The sequence below is a fragment of the Chiloscyllium punctatum genome, chromosome 2, assembly GCF_047496795.1.
Source record: "Chiloscyllium punctatum isolate Juve2018m chromosome 2, sChiPun1.3, whole genome shotgun sequence".
NCBI classification, from domain to species: domain Eukaryota; kingdom Metazoa; phylum Chordata; class Chondrichthyes; order Orectolobiformes; family Hemiscylliidae; genus Chiloscyllium; species Chiloscyllium punctatum.
This window is the reverse complement of record NC_092740.1, coordinates 126391323-126408502: the sequence shown is the minus strand read 5'-3', so window position 1 is coordinate 126408502 and position 17180 is coordinate 126391323. Positions and strand designations below refer to the sequence as shown.

The following is a 17180-nucleotide window of genomic DNA, read 5'->3' as shown; positions in this document are numbered from 1 at the left end:
ATAATCAGTGTTGGGGTTCTGTTCGCCGAGCTGGGAATTTGTGTTTTCAGACATTTCGTCCCCTGTCTAGGTGGCATCCTCAGTGCTTGGGAACCTCCTGTGAAGCACTTCTGTGATGTTTCCTCCAGCATTTATTAGGGGCTATAAACACTACTATTATAGGACAAGCCAAACAGAACAGCCAGGGAATTCCGACTGCCATGCCACTATAAATGCCGGAGGAAACATTACAGAAGCGCTTCACAGGAGGCTCCCCAGCACTGAGGATGTCACCCAGACAGACAGGGGACAAAACGTCTGCAACACAAATTCCCAGCTCGGTGAACAGAACCACAACAACTCTTCTCTCAAACTTTGAACATCTATGACCGAGTGACGCTAAGACAAGCCAGGAAAAGGGAATCCTGTGCCAATCGCCTAAGTGCCACATTCGAACAACTCCGGTTCCTACACGAATGCTGAAAGAATCAAATCCTTCCCCCATGTGTCAGATACAGACCACCAGTCAACAATCTGTGGGTGGCACGGTGGCACAGTGGTTAGCACTGCTGCCTTGCAGTGCCAGAGACCTGGGTTCAATTCCTGCCTCAGGTGACTGACTGTGTGGAGTTTGCACATTCTCCCAGTGTCTGCGTGGGTTTCCTCCGGGTGCTCCAGTTTCCTCCCACAGTCCAAAGATGTGCAGGTTAGGTGAATTGGCCATGCTAAATTGCCCGTAGTGTTAGGTAAGGGGCAAATGTAGGGGTATGGGTGGGTTACGCTTCAGCGGGTCAGTGTGGACTTGTTGGGCCGAAGGGCCTGTTTTCACACTAAGTAATCTAATCTAAAACCCACAAGCCAGAGAGACAGCCAGACAGAACGGACTCAGGATGATCCAGGTAATTATTACAGACGCTCACAACAGACTTCATTAATTTCAAAAACCACCAATCAGGAATGGACCCAGACCATAGAACAGGCTGTCACCACAGGACAGAACGGGACTAAAAGAAAAAAATGGCCAAACTAACACACAACAGAGAGGACACCACAACACATACCTGGGTTAGAAACCTCTCCCACAGACAGCTCACAGCCATGGAAAGAACAATACTGGCCACGGGACTCAACGACAGCAGACTTCCTAGCAGCACTAGAATGCACACTCAGGAACAATGGACTGACATTATATCGTACCCCTGATAACAAGGAAAAGACACCAGCAGACAAAGGCAGAATGACAGTCATCCTGGACAAAGCAGAGTACATCCAGAAAGCCAACAATTACTTGCAGATACTAACACCTACCAAAAGAGAGTTTGACTCCACCCCACAGCCCACCAATAGGATAAACAACACACTGAGGAACCTGCAAAAAAATGGATAGATAACCAGGTTTGACCTACAGAGAATGAAACCTGAAAGCAACGCCCCCCCCGCCTCCAGATTCTATGGACTACCTAAAAAGTGCATAAACCAGACAGCCCACTCAGACCCATAGTATCACTACCAGGGACACCATCACACAAACTGGCTAAAGAACTACAACAGAAACTGAAACACCTGATCAGCGGATCCAGGCACTCTACACAGTCAACACAGGAATTCTTGGACATCATCAGAAATATACACATAGACAAGGAAGAAACTATGGTCTCATTTGATGGAACGGCATTGTTCACCTCTATCGACAAAACCCTAGCCAGAGAAACAATAGCCAACCTGCTGGACATACAGAACAGACAACAAGACAGTGAACGTATGAACAAAGACGGCATACTCAAACTACTGGACCTATGCCTCGCAACACACTTCACATTCAACAACCAAATATACAAACAAATCAATGGCACACCCGTGGGCTCACCCATCTCTGGACTCATAGCAGAAGCGGTAATGCAAAGGTTAGAACAAACAGTCTTACCGCAAATTCAACCCAAACTCTGGGTCAGATATGTGGATGACACCTTTGTAATCATTAAAAACACAGACATAGAAAACACACACCGGATCATCAACGCCACACTCACAGGAATCTGATTCATGAGAGAGGAAGAAAAGGACAACCAACTCCCATTCCTAGACATGATGGTACAGAGAACACCGAACGGAGAATTCAAAGGTTTACAGGAAAGCCACACACACAGACCAAGTCCTGAACTACGAAAGCAACCACCCAACACACACAAAAGAAGTTGCATCAAAACACTGATTAAAAGGGCCACAACACATTGCAGCACACCAGAACTGCAAAAAGAGGAACACCTCTACAATGTATTCGTCAAAAACGGATACCCCCGCAATTTCATCAACAGATGCCCAAGGGAACGACAACGGAATGAGGACATGCCACAACCCAAAGGACTAGCCACATTACCATACATCAAGAACATTTCTGAACTGACAGCCAGACTACTACGACCACTAGGACTCATAACAGCACACAAACCAACAGCCACTCTCAGACAACAACTCACCAAGACAAAGGACCCGATACCCAGCATGAGCAAAACCAACGTAGTGTACAAAATCCCATGCAAGGACTGCACAAAACACTACATAGGACAAACAGGAAGACAGCTAACGATCCGTATCCATGAACACCAACTAGCCACGAACAGCTATCCTTAGTAGCCACACTCGCAGATGACAAGCAACATGAGTTCGACTGGGACAACACTACTATTATAGGACAAGTCAAACAGAGAACAGCCAGGGAATTCCTAGAGGCATGGCACTCATCCACAGATTCTATCAACAAACACATTGACCTGGACCCACTATACCGATCACTGCCATGGACAGCTGGAACTGACAACCGGAAGCACAGAGACAAACCACTACAAATGCCGGAGGAAACATCACAGAAGCGCTTCACAGGAGGCTCCCAAGCACTGAGAATGTCACCTAGACAGGGGACGAAACGTCTGCAACACAAATTCCCAGCTTGGCGAACAGAACCACAACAACGAGCACCCGAACTACAAATCTTCTCACAAACTTTGATTAGATAATCAATTCCTACTTGAAAGTCTTGATTGACCCTGCCTCCCCCATACATGGAGGTAGCACATTTCAGATCTTAACCACTGGCTGTTTAAGTTTTTCCACATCTCCATTCTGTTTTGCAAAAACAACTGAAAGAAACCACAGATGTTGAAAATCAGAAACAAAATCAGAACTTGCTGGAAAAACTTCTTTCTCTCCATAGATGCTGCCAGACCTGCTGAATTAACATTTTGGAATCAGTGACCCTTCTTCAGAAATGGATGCAAAGCTTTTAATTCTACTTTCTGGCCACCTTATATCTGTGCCTCGATTCTTGATCCTTTCACCAATGGGTGCAGTTTCTTCTCACTGTTCTACCCAGAACCTTTAAAGAAAGATTTTGAATACCTCTCAAATCTCTTCTCAATGGCCACTTCTCCAAGGCCACTCACCTCCCAGGTTCTAGCTGGATAACAGAAGTTCTTCATCTCTAAAACCATTCTCAAACCCTTTCACCACTCTCCTAGAGGTGTGGGGCATAGCTGGAGTACTGTGTCTGGTTCTAAGACCGAACCAGAGTTTTATGGCTTGCTCCCTAGATCCCTTCTCATAAAATCATGGATACTAAGTTTTATTAACTACAGTTTGTTGCTGAATTAACATGATTCAGTCATGTGGGTATACAGCATCGAGATTGGCCTGTCTCATCCAACTTTGTGTTCTTTGTTCCACATAATCCTCCAGTTTGCTATTCCTTTCTCCACTGTTATTCTAGCTTCCTCTTAAATCAAGCTATTTATTGTAACTGCCCTCGTGGCAGTCAATTCTAAATTCTCATCATCCTCTGGACTAAAGAAGATTCTGTTGTATTCAACAATTGACCGTCTTACAATTAGGGCTGTATAATTCTCTGGTGTGTATTCAATTGCAACAAAAGATTGTCTACAAACTGGCTGTGGGGCTACAGTAATGTAATCATCCAGCTTCACATGACATTGATTATAAAACATTTAAAAAGCCAAATAGCTTTTTTTTTAAAAAAGGCTGCACTGAATCAGTGCATAACCACAACACTTTTTTTAAAAACGCAAAACAAAGCAAATTACTGCAGATGTTGGAAATCCAAAATAAAAGAAAATGCTAGAGATAGTCAGCAAGTCAGGCAGCATCTGCGCAAAGTTAACTATCCACATCAACCAAAACATTAACTCTTTCGCTCTATAGATGTGGCTTAACCTGATGAGTATTTCCAGTTTTCTCCTCGATTTAAGATTATCGAACTAGTTTTAAAAGAGGAGACAAATATGATAATGGGAAAAGGGGTTTTAAAAAAGACAATTTTAGAACCAGCATTAATAAAATAAGTTAGGTCACATTTATTCAAATTGATATTCACTGTAAAGCATTTTGTAAAAGTTCCAGTTCTTTCCTTTGTGGTTTGGTAACATTAGTGCAGCCATAGTCTTGGAGGTGAAGTGGAATGTATTTTTCCAAGAGTTGTAGGCTCTGCCCAGCAGGGCTGCTGTACAGCCTGGTCCATGATGGGTTAAATTCCCCTTTGTATCCAAAGAAAGCAATGCTCTCTGTAAAAGAATAAAGAATATATTGTCACTCGGGCGGAACTGCAAACATGAATCATCCTATCCTGCTGAGAAAAGTTGTAAATATTAACTCAGTATGCTTTGATTGGTGTGCTTTTAACCAATTAACCTTGAAAAAATAAACCTGATACTTGTGTTTTTTTGTGTCTGCTTCAATTGACTTAACCAAATATGCATAACTGAAGCAAGATGATTGCTGTTTTTTTAAAACTTGTAGAGGTGACCGTGATTCCCTTTACAGGAGTTGAGGAACTATAGACTAGGACGATACACAACCAAATTATTGCATGTCAAATCAAAAACAAAGGCCTCATGTCCATACATTCATATGTTGTAACTAGAACAAAAAGTATATTTATGTATGATGCATCATTCTCATGAGAGATGTGTGGTTAAAATGCTGGTATTATATTAACCTACGTGCTCTGTTTCCCACAGCTGTGGGGTGAGGAAAGATAATTGTATTTTATGCAATCTTGCGGTGGAAGCAGATTGAATAGTGAGAATTGGATAAATTGTAGAAAAATCTGCAGGGCTACAGGAGAAAGAGCAGAGTGGAGAATGAGACTAATTGGATAGTTCTGTTGCTTGAGACATAATGGGCTGTTTGGCCTCGTGTGTTGAATAAAGTTAGAGACTGGAAATTTGGGGACAGTTATAAGGGGGGAATCAATAGCAGCAAAGCTTTTTTAAGAAAGTGAGCCCATTTAGCAGCAGAGCTATTTCTCAGCCAACCCATCAGCCATATCGTGAGAGACCTGAGAGATGTATAAACTAATTCTCATGCTACTCAACACCATAGGGTGTTAATGACAAGATAGTGGGGAGTATATACAAGGCAATAATTTAATCCAATGGATTTAACATTGCAAAGAATTAACAGCAGAAGATCTCAAGTGGCTTATCTTTGCTGTTTAAATGCTTGAATGAGATTATAGCTATGAAATTTCTTGAATATACAGTATCATGGTCATGTATCCTGTGGAACATTAGACAGGTACTCATTCAAGCTTTATAGCTGAAAAAAAATGTAGCTGCCCTAAATACTCCATTGACTCTATTCCTCTTTGTCAGTACAGCCTGGTGACAATACTTCCACTTGAAATTTGTGCGCAATTAAAATGATCTGATTATATTAAATTAATCAACACTTATTCTACTTGCCCTTCACAGATTTAGTGGCACTCAGCCTTTCATCCTAAAAGCACCAAAAACAATTTCACATTCAATTTACAGCTGTGAATATAGATTGTATTCAAGACACAAATTCTGAATATGCAAAGCAACATTAAGCAGAGCTAAACCATGTTATTTTTGAATTTTCACACATTTGAATAGTCTAGTGGAATCCTATTACTAACATCTCTAGTACCAGCCATCATACAGTGGCAGTTTTTTTTCAGCAACATTCAAAGCTGATTTGTCACAGATATGCATATTATAGTTTTATAGTTTCATAGTTTACTCTGTTGCAGGAATGGTCAGGGAAAGGGATAGAAGATGAGCACATCATTAAGCCTGAGCTTATCTTTAACTTCATTAGTAGCACACACATCTGAATCTGAAGGTCTCTTAGATAAATGTGAGGTACTGCATTTTGGTCAGGCAAAGGAGGATACAGTTAATGATAAAGTCCTGGGGAGTGTTGCCAAACAAGACCTTTGGGAGGAGGTACACTGTTCCTCGAAAGTGGAGTTGCAGGTAGATGGGAGTAAAGAAGGCATTTGGTATGCTTGCCTTCATTGGTCAGAGCACTGAGTACAGGAGTTGAGGTCATGTGACTATACAGAACATTGGTTAGGCCACTTCTAGAATACTGTGTTCAATTCTAGTCTCCTTCCAAAGTTAAGATTTTGTGAAACTTGAAAAGGTTTAGGAAAGATTTACAAGGATGTTGCCAGGTTTGCAGTGTTTGAGCTTTAGGGAGAGGCTGAATAGGCTGGGGCTGTTTTCCCTGCAGCATTGGAGGATGAGGGATGACCTGAAAGAAGTTTATAAAATCACGAGAAGCATGGATAGGGTGAATAGTCATGGCCTTTTCCCAAGGATAGAGGAGTCTGTATCTAGAGGGCATGGGTTTAAAAGGTAGAATCATAGAATTCCAACAGTGTGGAAACAGGCCCTTCGGCCCAACAAGTCCACGCCAACTCTCTGAATAGTAACCCATCCAGATCTATTCCCCTCCCCATTATCCTGTATTTACCCCTGACTAATGCACCTAAAAGACCCAAAAGTAATTTCACATTCAGTTTATAGCTGTGAATATAGATTGTATTCAAGAGACAAATTCTGAATGTGCCAAGTAAAATCAATCAAAGCTGAAAAAGGTTACTTTTGAATTTTCATATATTTGAGTAATACACATCCCTGAAGACTATGAGCAATTTAGCATGGCCAATTCACCTAACCTTCATATCTTTGGATTATGGGAGGAAACCCAAGCAGACACTGGGAGAACGTGCAAACTCCAGACAGACCGTTGCCCAAGGCTCGAATTGAACCCAGGTCCTTGGCACTGTGAGGCAGCAATGCTAACCACTGAGCCACTGGGTAAGAGGGGAAAGATTTAAAAGGGACCGAAGGGGCAACTTTTACATGCAGAGGGTGGTGCATTAATGGAAAGTGCTGCCAGAGGTCATGGCTGGAGATACCTGGATGGATACATGAATAGGAAGGGTTGAGAGGGACATGGGGCCAAATGCTGGCAAATGGGACTAGATTAATGTAGGATATCTAGTTGGCATAGACAAGTTCGATTGAAGGATCTGTTTCCATGCTGCACATCCCAATGACTCAAGTCCCACTCCAAGATCTTGAATACAAAATCATACACGTCCTCCTTGCACTGAAGGAGGATTGCAATGTCAGAAGTACTGCTTTTTCAGTAAGGCAATATATGGAGACCCCATGGATGTGGACGAAAATCAATTTCATGGCCGATAGCGAGTTTTGAGAAGATTTGTAGCTCAGGTTGAGGTTAAGTTTGCTCACTAAGCTGGAAAGTTCATTTTCGGATGTTTCGTCACCATATTAGGTAACCCATTTTCTCTTTAGGTGTTCAGTTTTCCTTGGGTCATTTGTTGTTCTTTTTCTCAGAGTGGTAAATGGGGTTCAAGTCGATGTGTTTGTTGATAGACTTCCATTTAGAATGCCATGCTTCTAGGAATTCTCGTACATGTCTCTGTTTGGCTTGTCCTAGGATGGATGTGTTATTCCAGTCGAAGTGGTGTCCTTCCTCATTTGTATGTAAGGATATTAGTGAGACTGGGTCATGTCTTTTTGTGGCTAGTTGATGTTCATGTATCCTGGTGGCCTGTTTGTCCAATGCAATGTTTGTGGGTGGGTTTGTGGGCTACCATGGTGCCAAGAGGTCTGAGCAGTCCTGCAGTCATTTCTAAAATGTCTTTGAAGTAGGGGAGTGTGGCTAGCGCTTCTGGACGCGTTTTGTCTGCTTGTTTAGGTTTGTCGCTGAGAACTCAGCAGATTGTGTTCAGTGGGTACCCATTTGTTTTGAATATACTCTATATATAGGTGATTTTCCTCTGCTGTTCATAGTTCCTCTGTGCTGCAGTGTGTGGTGGCTTGTTGAAATAATGTTCTAATGCAGCTTTGATTTTGGGTGCTGGGATGATTGCTTCTGTAGTTCAGTATTTGGTCCGTATGTGTTGTGTTCCTGTGGATGATGGTTTGAAGTTCCCCATTGGCTGTTTACTCTACAGCGACATCTAGGAATGGCAGTTTGTTGTTGTTTTCCTCCTCTTTAGTGAATTTTTTGCCAGTAAGGGTATTGTTGACTCTCAGAAGAAACCCAGCAAACCGTCAGACAGACAATCACACCAATATTAAGCAGGTGAAAATAAGGAAACACATTCAATATACAAGAAAGGAAAGCACTAGAAGGACTCAAAAAAAGATAAAAACATTGTTATCCTACTGCAGACAAAGGATGCTTGACAGTCATTTTAAACTGAAGAGATTATATTGAGAAGGCAAATGCACTGCTTGCAGATACCAACACTTGCCAACAGGTGGCAATAAATCTGACCCCACAACTAGAGAACTGAATCACAGCCCTACTCAAAAAACGTCAGAAATTTGGAGAATTAGACAGACTTCCAGACAGATCCTACATACCATGTTTGTATGGATTACCCAAAATTCACAAACCAGGAGCTTCCCCCCCACCCCCCCCTCCCCTCCCCTCCCCCAGACCTATAGTCTCGCTACCTGGAACACCAACTTATAGATTAGCCAAGGAGCTACACCAAAAACTAAAACACTTACTAGAAGACTCACACCACTCCACCCAAGAATTCCTGAACACCAAAGGTATCAAGATAGAAGAGGATGAAATAATGGTCTCCTTTGACATAACAGCCCTGTTCACATCCATCAACATCAATCTGGTCAAGGAAACACTGACTACACTATTAGAAGAACCAACGACACATACACCAAACACCACCAACTTCATCAGCATGAACAACATTGTCAAGTTAGTGGACCTCTGCCTTCCCACCAACCTCACTTTCAATAACAAAATCTACAGACAAACCAATGGAACACCCATGGGATCTCCGATATCAGGATTCTTAGCTGACACAGTAATGCAGAGACTGGAACAAACAGCTCTGCCAACCATCCAACCCAAACTTTGGGTCTGCTATGTGGATGGCACCTTTGTCATCACTAAACAAAACAATTTAAAGGAAACCTTCGAGACCATCAATAATATCCTTATTGGCATAAAATTCACAAAAGAGGAGGAGAACAACAACAGACTCCCATTCCTAGATGTCACAGTAGAGCGACCAGCCAATGGGAAACTTCAAACCAGTGTCTACAGGAACACAACACATATGGACCAAATACTAAACTACACAAGCAATCATCCCAACACACCAAAATGAAGCTGCATTAGAACATTATTTTAACGAGCCACCACACATTGCAGCACAGAGGAACTATTCAAAAAGAATGGTTATCCAATGAACACAGTCTGCCGATTTCTTAACAACAAACCCAAATAAGCAGACAAAACACATTCAGAAACCCTAGCCACACTCCCCTACATCATAGACATCTTGGAAATGACTGCCAGACTACTCAGACCCCTTGGTATCGTGGTAGCCCACAAACCCACCAACACACTAAAACAGCAGCTAATGAACTAGAAAGACCCCAACAGACAACAAGCAAAGCAAACGTCACTTACAAAATACCTTACAAGAACTATAACAAACACTGCATTGGACAAACAGGCCATCAGGATAAATGAACATCTACTAGCCACAAAAAGACATGACCCAATCTCACTAGTATCCTTAGATACAGATGAGGAAGGACAGTACTTTGACTGGGATAACACACCCATCCTAGGACAAGCCAAACAGAGAAATGCACGAGAATTCCTAGAAGTATGGCATTCCAAACGGAAGTCTATCAACAAACACATCGACTTAGACCCCATTTACCACCCTCTGAGAAAAAGAACAGGAAATGACATCACCAACCCAAGGAAAACTAAACACGCAAATAGAAAGCAGGTCACGAACACCAGTGCTTCACCAGAGGCTCACTGATGATATTAACTAGTATGATGACGAAACGTCTGAAAATGAACATTCCATGACTGCTACTTGGAAGAAGAGCAGAGGGGAATTTTCCCCAGGAACCTGGGAAACATTTATTCCACAGTTAATGTCACTCAAAGAATGTTTATCCAATCATTATCACAGTGCTTTTTCTGAGAGATGGCTGCGGGAAAGTTGGCTATTGTGTTTCCCACTTTACAACGGTACGTCTTTGGGACATACTGAACTTGTGAAAGGCACCACATAAATGCAAGTCTGTTTCGTGTTAGGAAGAAAGAATTTGAATTTTTGAACAACATAACAAGATTAAGGATAGCATGCTGCAAACCAAACCAGAGATTTGCTCTGCTTATCTAAGTTGAACTGATCTGGAGGATTCAAAGAATCCATTCTTCTTGGTGTGAAATAGCCCCAGGCAGTCCATGTCACAAAATCAGAGCACCAGGAAAATATCCAACTGTAAATCACATTTACATTTGGTCACATTGCTGGGGCTTGGATTTAACTAAAAGTGTGTTTTCATTCAAAATGCAAAGAAAGGAAAATTATAATCACAGGAAAAGGCTGTCCTACAAATCATTAATAAAGAAGGGAATCGTGAAACTTGACAAGGCTCCTATGACAGCACCTCCCAAACTCTCAACCTCGATCACTTAGAAGGACAAGGGAACAGCACTGTTAGCATGTTTCCCTCCAAGTCACAAGCCATAATCGCTGTTGCTGAGTAAAAATCCTGGAACTCCCTTCTCTGGGTGTACCACTCATGAGGACTTCCCCAGTTCAAGAAGTTGCCTTACCATTATGATCACAAATGGGTAATGAATGCTGACATTGACAGTGATGATCATATCCCATGAACAAATAAAAATTATATTGACAAACTTTATGCATAGAGACCGAGGGGCCGCCGATACCTTTCACTAAAGACATACCTTTTTTGTGAAGTTGTGCAGGTTTCGCAATGCCCAGTTGGACCATCTTCTCAGAAATGGCATCAATGTCACCACTTATTGTGTCTTTTGAACCTAATAAGATAATTGATCTGAAAAAGGAAACACTAATTACCAACAGCTATAAGGCTGCAGAACACAGCTGATCAAAACATCATAATAGATGGAGGCCATTACTTCCCTCTAGCTTATTCTAACATGGCTAATCCATTTCTTAACATCATCTCTACTCTGATTCTGTAACCCTTAATCCCCATTCTAAACAAAAAACAATCAATCAATCTCGGGTTCTATTACGTTCACTCATCTCTCAACAGCTTTTTGTGGTCAGAGTTCCAGATTTTCACTACATTATTGTGAAGGACTACTGCCTGATTCCTATCCTGCAGTGATATTGAACCACGCATTTCATTGTCCTGGATGGCAACAGGGCTGTTCCTCCCTCTCCCTTGCACTCACTGACCTGCACTGGATCTCAGTTAAACATTGCTTCCATTTTTAAAATTCTCACTCTGTTTTTCAAATCCCTCCAGGACCGTACTGTTTCCAATCTCTTTAATCCCCTCCAGCCCCACAACTCGAGCAAAAATGCCAGTGTTGCTTACAAGAAGGAATTCAAACCAAAACCTGTCCAATTTCACACCCTAAACCAAATTTAAAATCACTTTGTCTTTGCCTTACCTTTGGGCGATTCCAGTGCTCAGGAATTTGGCCATCGCTGTATCTGCTTTGTTAAATGATGTGTGTTTGGTTACCGTTCCACTGCAGGCATCAACCAGCATCACAAAAAATCCATTCTGAAATGGGAACCTGATGCCATTCACCTAAAAAATAAGCATTTGTCAGTGTAGCAGAGGCAGGTACTATAGATTAACAAGAGATGCTTCTTAACCATTCTACTAATCATAAGTGAATATAAGAAATCATTCTGGTTGTCCTCTTTGAATGTGCAGTAAGCTAACTGGAACCTGTATTCCTTGTGGAGAAGGAATTCTACATTCCAATCAACACAACTCATCATTTCGGCACTAAGTGACGCACAGCAATACCTCAGCTTCAGATTACCGAGATTCTATTCACTCCTCTTATGGCTTGGTATTATCCCTTCTGCAATATGTACAACAAGCTAAATCTCAACTCATTGGGAGCAATTTGAAAAAAACATTTTTTCATTTTCTCTTTGTGACCCCCCCCCTTCCAACATTGCAACATTACCATCGTATCCAAAATAACAGAAGGAGACCACTTTGTCCTTCCCAACGTGTACCATTATTCAATTAGATCATGGCTGATCTGGCCACCTTGCATTTGTAGCCTTTACTATCCTTAGCCACTGAAAATCTATGAATTGAAACTTTCAGGAGATGTTCAGTAACACAAGGGCAGTTCAAGTGTTCTGGCACTCTGTGCACTTAGGGAAGACAATTTGACACAGGGATGATGAAAGTTTTAAGAAGCTGCTTAACAGCAGATAAAGAATGTCCGTGACTAAGCACACATGAAACATATCAGTGGGATAGTCTGCAATCTGCTCAAGGAATCATAGCAAAATACAGCACAGAAAAAGACCATTCTGATCAGAGTCTGTGCTGGAACAATTTGTCCCCTTTAACTACTTAACCAATTCTCTTATAGAGTGCTGCCACTGAATTTGTTCCCTCCACTCAATATGTCAGTACATTCAAATCCTAACCGTTCACTCCCACTAGATTTTTCACCAGTCACTAAAATGTTACAAGTTCCTTTTATACGGGTATTTTTAATAACTTATAAGAAAGAGAATTTACCAATGTAGGAATTTACTCATTTAAAAGAAAAAAGTATATTAAAACTTTGTGACTGTAAGTGTAATGTTTTCAATGCTTTTGCCAAGGAGGGCCCTGTGGAACCTAACTGCAGTTTTAACATTGATTCCTGTGGACACCTTGTAATATATTAATAGTTGCAGTATTGAAATAAACTTCTTATTGGGTAAAAACAAGATTCTTCTCGTAAGACCAGAAACTGGCTAACCTCATCCACACTATAAACACTTCAGGCTCAATAGGAACACACATGCAAAACTCTTCGGGCTAAATGAAGACCGTCAGGACCAACAATACGTAGAAAACACCATGGGTTTGACTGTCTTCTCATGTATTACATTTGTTCACATCAAGATGACAGAAATGCGCCCAGGCACTGACAAACTGACACATGCATTGGTATGGCGAAAATGGGTACTGCAGATGCTGGAGATTAAAGTCAAGATTAGAGTGGTGCTGGAAAAGCACAGCAGGTCAGACAGCATCGAGGAGCAGGAAAATGGAGTTCATTCCTGATGAAGGGCTTTTGCCCGAAACGTTGATTTTCTTGCTCCTCGGATGCTGCCTGGCCTGCTGTGCTTTTCCAGCACCACTCTGATCTTGACATGCATTGGTATCTCTGGATTATGACTGCTTATTATTAACCTTTCCTATCACAGGGAACAAGCTTCACATCTCTCTAAACCCCTAACAACACTGATCTACAAAGACTGATGGGATATGGTCACTCCGATTAGGGGGAAAAGCATGCTCATAACAATTAGTCTGTGCACACAGAAACAGAACCCACATTAAGCTGCCAGAAACCAAGAAGCCAAATATAACAAGTCAAGTTCTTTATTCTTTGGATAGCTTGATAAAAACTTAATCAAAAAGGAAAAAGGTTTGTCACCCATTTCGGGTCAGAAGAACATAAATCAAAAATCAAAAGGACAGATTGTGCAGCTATGTAATGGATATTCAGCAGGATACAGTAAAGTCTGTCAATATATAAGTCAGTTTTAATGATGGGGGTGCCCTCTTCCAGATTAGATTTTCAACAACAACTTATATTTACATAGCACCTTGAAAAGACTGGAACATCCTGAAGTGTTTCACAGAAACATCAGAAAACAAAATATGGCACAGAAAGGAGACATTCAGTCAGAAGTAAAGTGTCTTGAAGGAAGAAAGCGAGGGGAAAACGTGGAGGGAGGGAATTCCCAGCTTGGGCTCAAGGCAATTCAAGGCCACAGTTACTAATGCTGGAGCAATGATCATTGTAGTGCACAAGTGGCAACAATTCAAGACATACAGCTGTCTTGGAGGTGTTTGCAGAGATGGGCGGAGGGTTTCGAAATAAGGATGAGCATTTTACAAATCAAATGCTTCTTGACGGAGAGCTAATATAGGTCAGTTGACACAGGGGTCATAGGGGAATAGGACATGCAGCAATATAAAACTAGAGTTTTGGATTACCTCAAGTTGAGAAATAATTATTTGTATTGCATTATCAGAATAAAGAGGACTCGAATCACATACACAGCACCAAATGCTTACCCCACTCTTATTACCTAGTTTTGTTTTCCCTGTCATATTCTGTGCCATGATTTTTACTGAATATCCTGTCTTAATAAAAGGTGACACAAACAGCTCAAGGTTTACTTACAGAAATGTAGGACTCGCTATGTCCCTGCAGAATCTGAGTTTTGCTGAGGGATTGGATTTGCACGAGGAGGTAGGTTTTGTGTGGATCGCTTGTAAAAACTCGCTGCAGGATATAAACAACATGGAAATTAGCTCTCATCTAAAATCATCAATGGTCTCCTTTCAACACCAACGATAGCTAATGCAGCTTTCACCTCGTGTTGCATCTCCTGTTACGCAAGAGGAAAAACAAATAGCTTTAATTGAAGAATTTGGTCAGAGCATGGGACAGAGGCCATTCAACCTCTCGAGCACTGTACAGCCATTCAATCAGACCTTGGCTAGGTCTGTATCTTAACTCCATCTAATTTAGCTTTGCTCCATTCCCCTTGCCCAACCAGAATCCATCAAAAACACGAGTCATACTGGACTCAAAATGTTAACTCGGTTTCGCTCTCCAAAGATGCTGTGAAATTTGCTGGGTTCCTCTAAGATTTTCAGTTAATATTTCCTGAAACTCACTGCACTGGAATTTTCAATCGATTCCTTCCCCCGGCAGAATCAAAGGATCTTTATGAGAGACTTCCTATTTCCACTACCTTCTTCTGCGCTTCCTGATAGCATTCCTCAATGACCTACTCTAATTTTAAGGATTTACCCCATTGCGGAATTCCCTCATTATCAGAAGAAATAGTTTACCGCTGTTCACATCCATCAATTTTTTTTTAATAAGTGGTTGTATCCTCTGCTGCTGGCAATTTCACAGGCTTTGGCTGGGGTTAATGGCAAGTTCCTCAGATGATATTCCAACTGCCTTTCCGATCCGGCCTGACCTTTTCTCAAATTGGAACGTGTGTCGAGGCCAGTGAATCACATCCCAGCGCCCAACCTTACCCCAATTGAGACCGGAAGTGGGCAATTAAAGACGCCATAAGAAACATGTCCTGCCCAGTCTCCAACTTCAGGTTATTGGAAAGGGGTTCAAGAGCCCAAAAGTGGTTGGGAAGTATATTGGGACATCTTGCGTTCATAACAGAAGCTACATGAATGCAAGTTTTTTTTTCTCCTGTTGAATGATAAATGAGCAATAGGTGACAAAACACGCAGAATGATGCTGAGGGAGCACAGAGCGTTTGCGCGTTTACCTGAGAAGCTCCACAGTTCACACATTCATTCAAGCTCTTTGGTGGCATGACTACTGTAGCTTTCGGAGGGCTGGCATATTTCCGGGAGGCAGCTGCCATACAGTTGCTCACAGCCTGGGACTGCATGGTGGCTGTGATCTTCACTCGCTCACAGCCCTGGGTTGAGCAGTAACTGTGCCCCTCCCGATGGTGCCGTGCCTGCAGCATTAGAAACAGCAGCCTAAAAAAAAAACAGGAGAGAGGGTAGCAAGTAGACTTCATTCCTTTTGGTGAAAGGGAGGACTGTAGATGCTGAAGAATAGAGTTGAGAGTGTGGTGCTGGAAAAGCACAGCAGGTCAGGCAGCTTCTGAGAAGCTAGAGAATCGACATTTCGGGCATAAGCCCTTCATCAGCAATGAAGGCTGGGAGTCTAGGGGATGGACCTCAATCCTGATAACGGGCTTTTGCCCTTCTCCTGCTCCTCAGATGCTGCCTGATCTACTGTGTTTTTCCAGCACCATACTCTCTACTTGATTTCTTTGCCCAGTACAGTATGGGCAGTGATGGGCACTAACATCTTTAAATTCCAAGCCTGTTATATCAAGTCTAGAGCAGAGAAACGGACAAATTGACCCAAATAGTTCATGCTGCTGCAAGCCTCCTCCAACCTACTTCATCTTGTCCTTTCAGCTTATGGCTCTAATCCTTTCTCTTTCACTTGTCTATCCAGCTTCCCCTCAAACATATCTGTACTATTCATCCCAACCACTCTCTGTGGTAGTGAGTTCCACATTCTCACCACGCTCTAGATAAACACAATTCTCCTGAATTCCCTACTGGATTGGTTTGTAGCTTCCCATACAAAAGGAGAACATTATATAACCATCATAATCTAAAGATCTCAATCAGGTTACCCTGTCGGCCCCCCATTCACCAGAAAGAGGAGACCCAGCCAATGGGAAAATTCTCTCTCAAGGAATGTCTCTCAATTTGACATCATCCTTGTTTGATGACAGAAGAGTTAGAGTCAGGCCAGTCAGCCGCTTCTGACCATGCTGGCTCCCTGCAAAAACAACTCAGCTAGCCCCACTCTCTTGTACTCCTCATCCAGAAAACATGTTCTTCATCAGATAATTATCTAATGCCCTTTATAAAACCAGAATTAAATCTAGATGCATCTTCTGCAGTGCCTCTATCCATTCTCTATGACCTTTTTGACCAATTCATCACAATTATATAAACATAGTTAATTACTGTTGCGTCAAGATCTAAACATATACACTATACTCTAATACCTTGTTTTTTAAAGGAATATATTAACTTATGCTGAGAAAACACCACTGATCTAGTAATTATCCCACCACCAACCATTTTAAATGTCTCTGTTCTTAGTTAAAATGGAAACTGTCTCTGCAAGCTTGTCATGTTGTAATCATGGCCTCCCAACAATCACTGGTGCTCTAGCCCCTCTGTTTTGAACTTCCCAGTTCCTTCAACATTGACTTTGTGTAT

At 41.9% G+C, this 17180-nt stretch overlaps 1 protein-coding gene across 4 annotated transcripts in view; it reads right to left on the bottom strand.

Moving 5' to 3' along the window:
* Positions 1-4319: 4319 nt before the first annotated feature.
* The window catches only part of cemip2 (cell migration inducing hyaluronidase 2), an 89572-nt gene continuing 76711 nt past the window's right edge, over positions 4320-17180 (bottom strand). For all 4 annotated transcript variants that reach the window (XM_072588171.1, XM_072588162.1, XM_072588180.1 and 1 more), the window contains 5 exons: positions 15689-15908; positions 14566-14667; positions 11794-11936; positions 11095-11204; positions 4320-4550 (listed from right to left, as the gene is read on the bottom strand). In XM_072588171.1, coding sequence (XP_072444272.1) covers positions 4360-4550; positions 11095-11204; positions 11794-11936; positions 14566-14667; positions 15689-15908 — 766 coding nt within the window. In that variant the 3' untranslated portion in view covers positions 4320-4359. The remainder of the gene's footprint in view (positions 4551-11094; positions 11205-11793; positions 11937-14565; positions 14668-15688; positions 15909-17180) is intronic.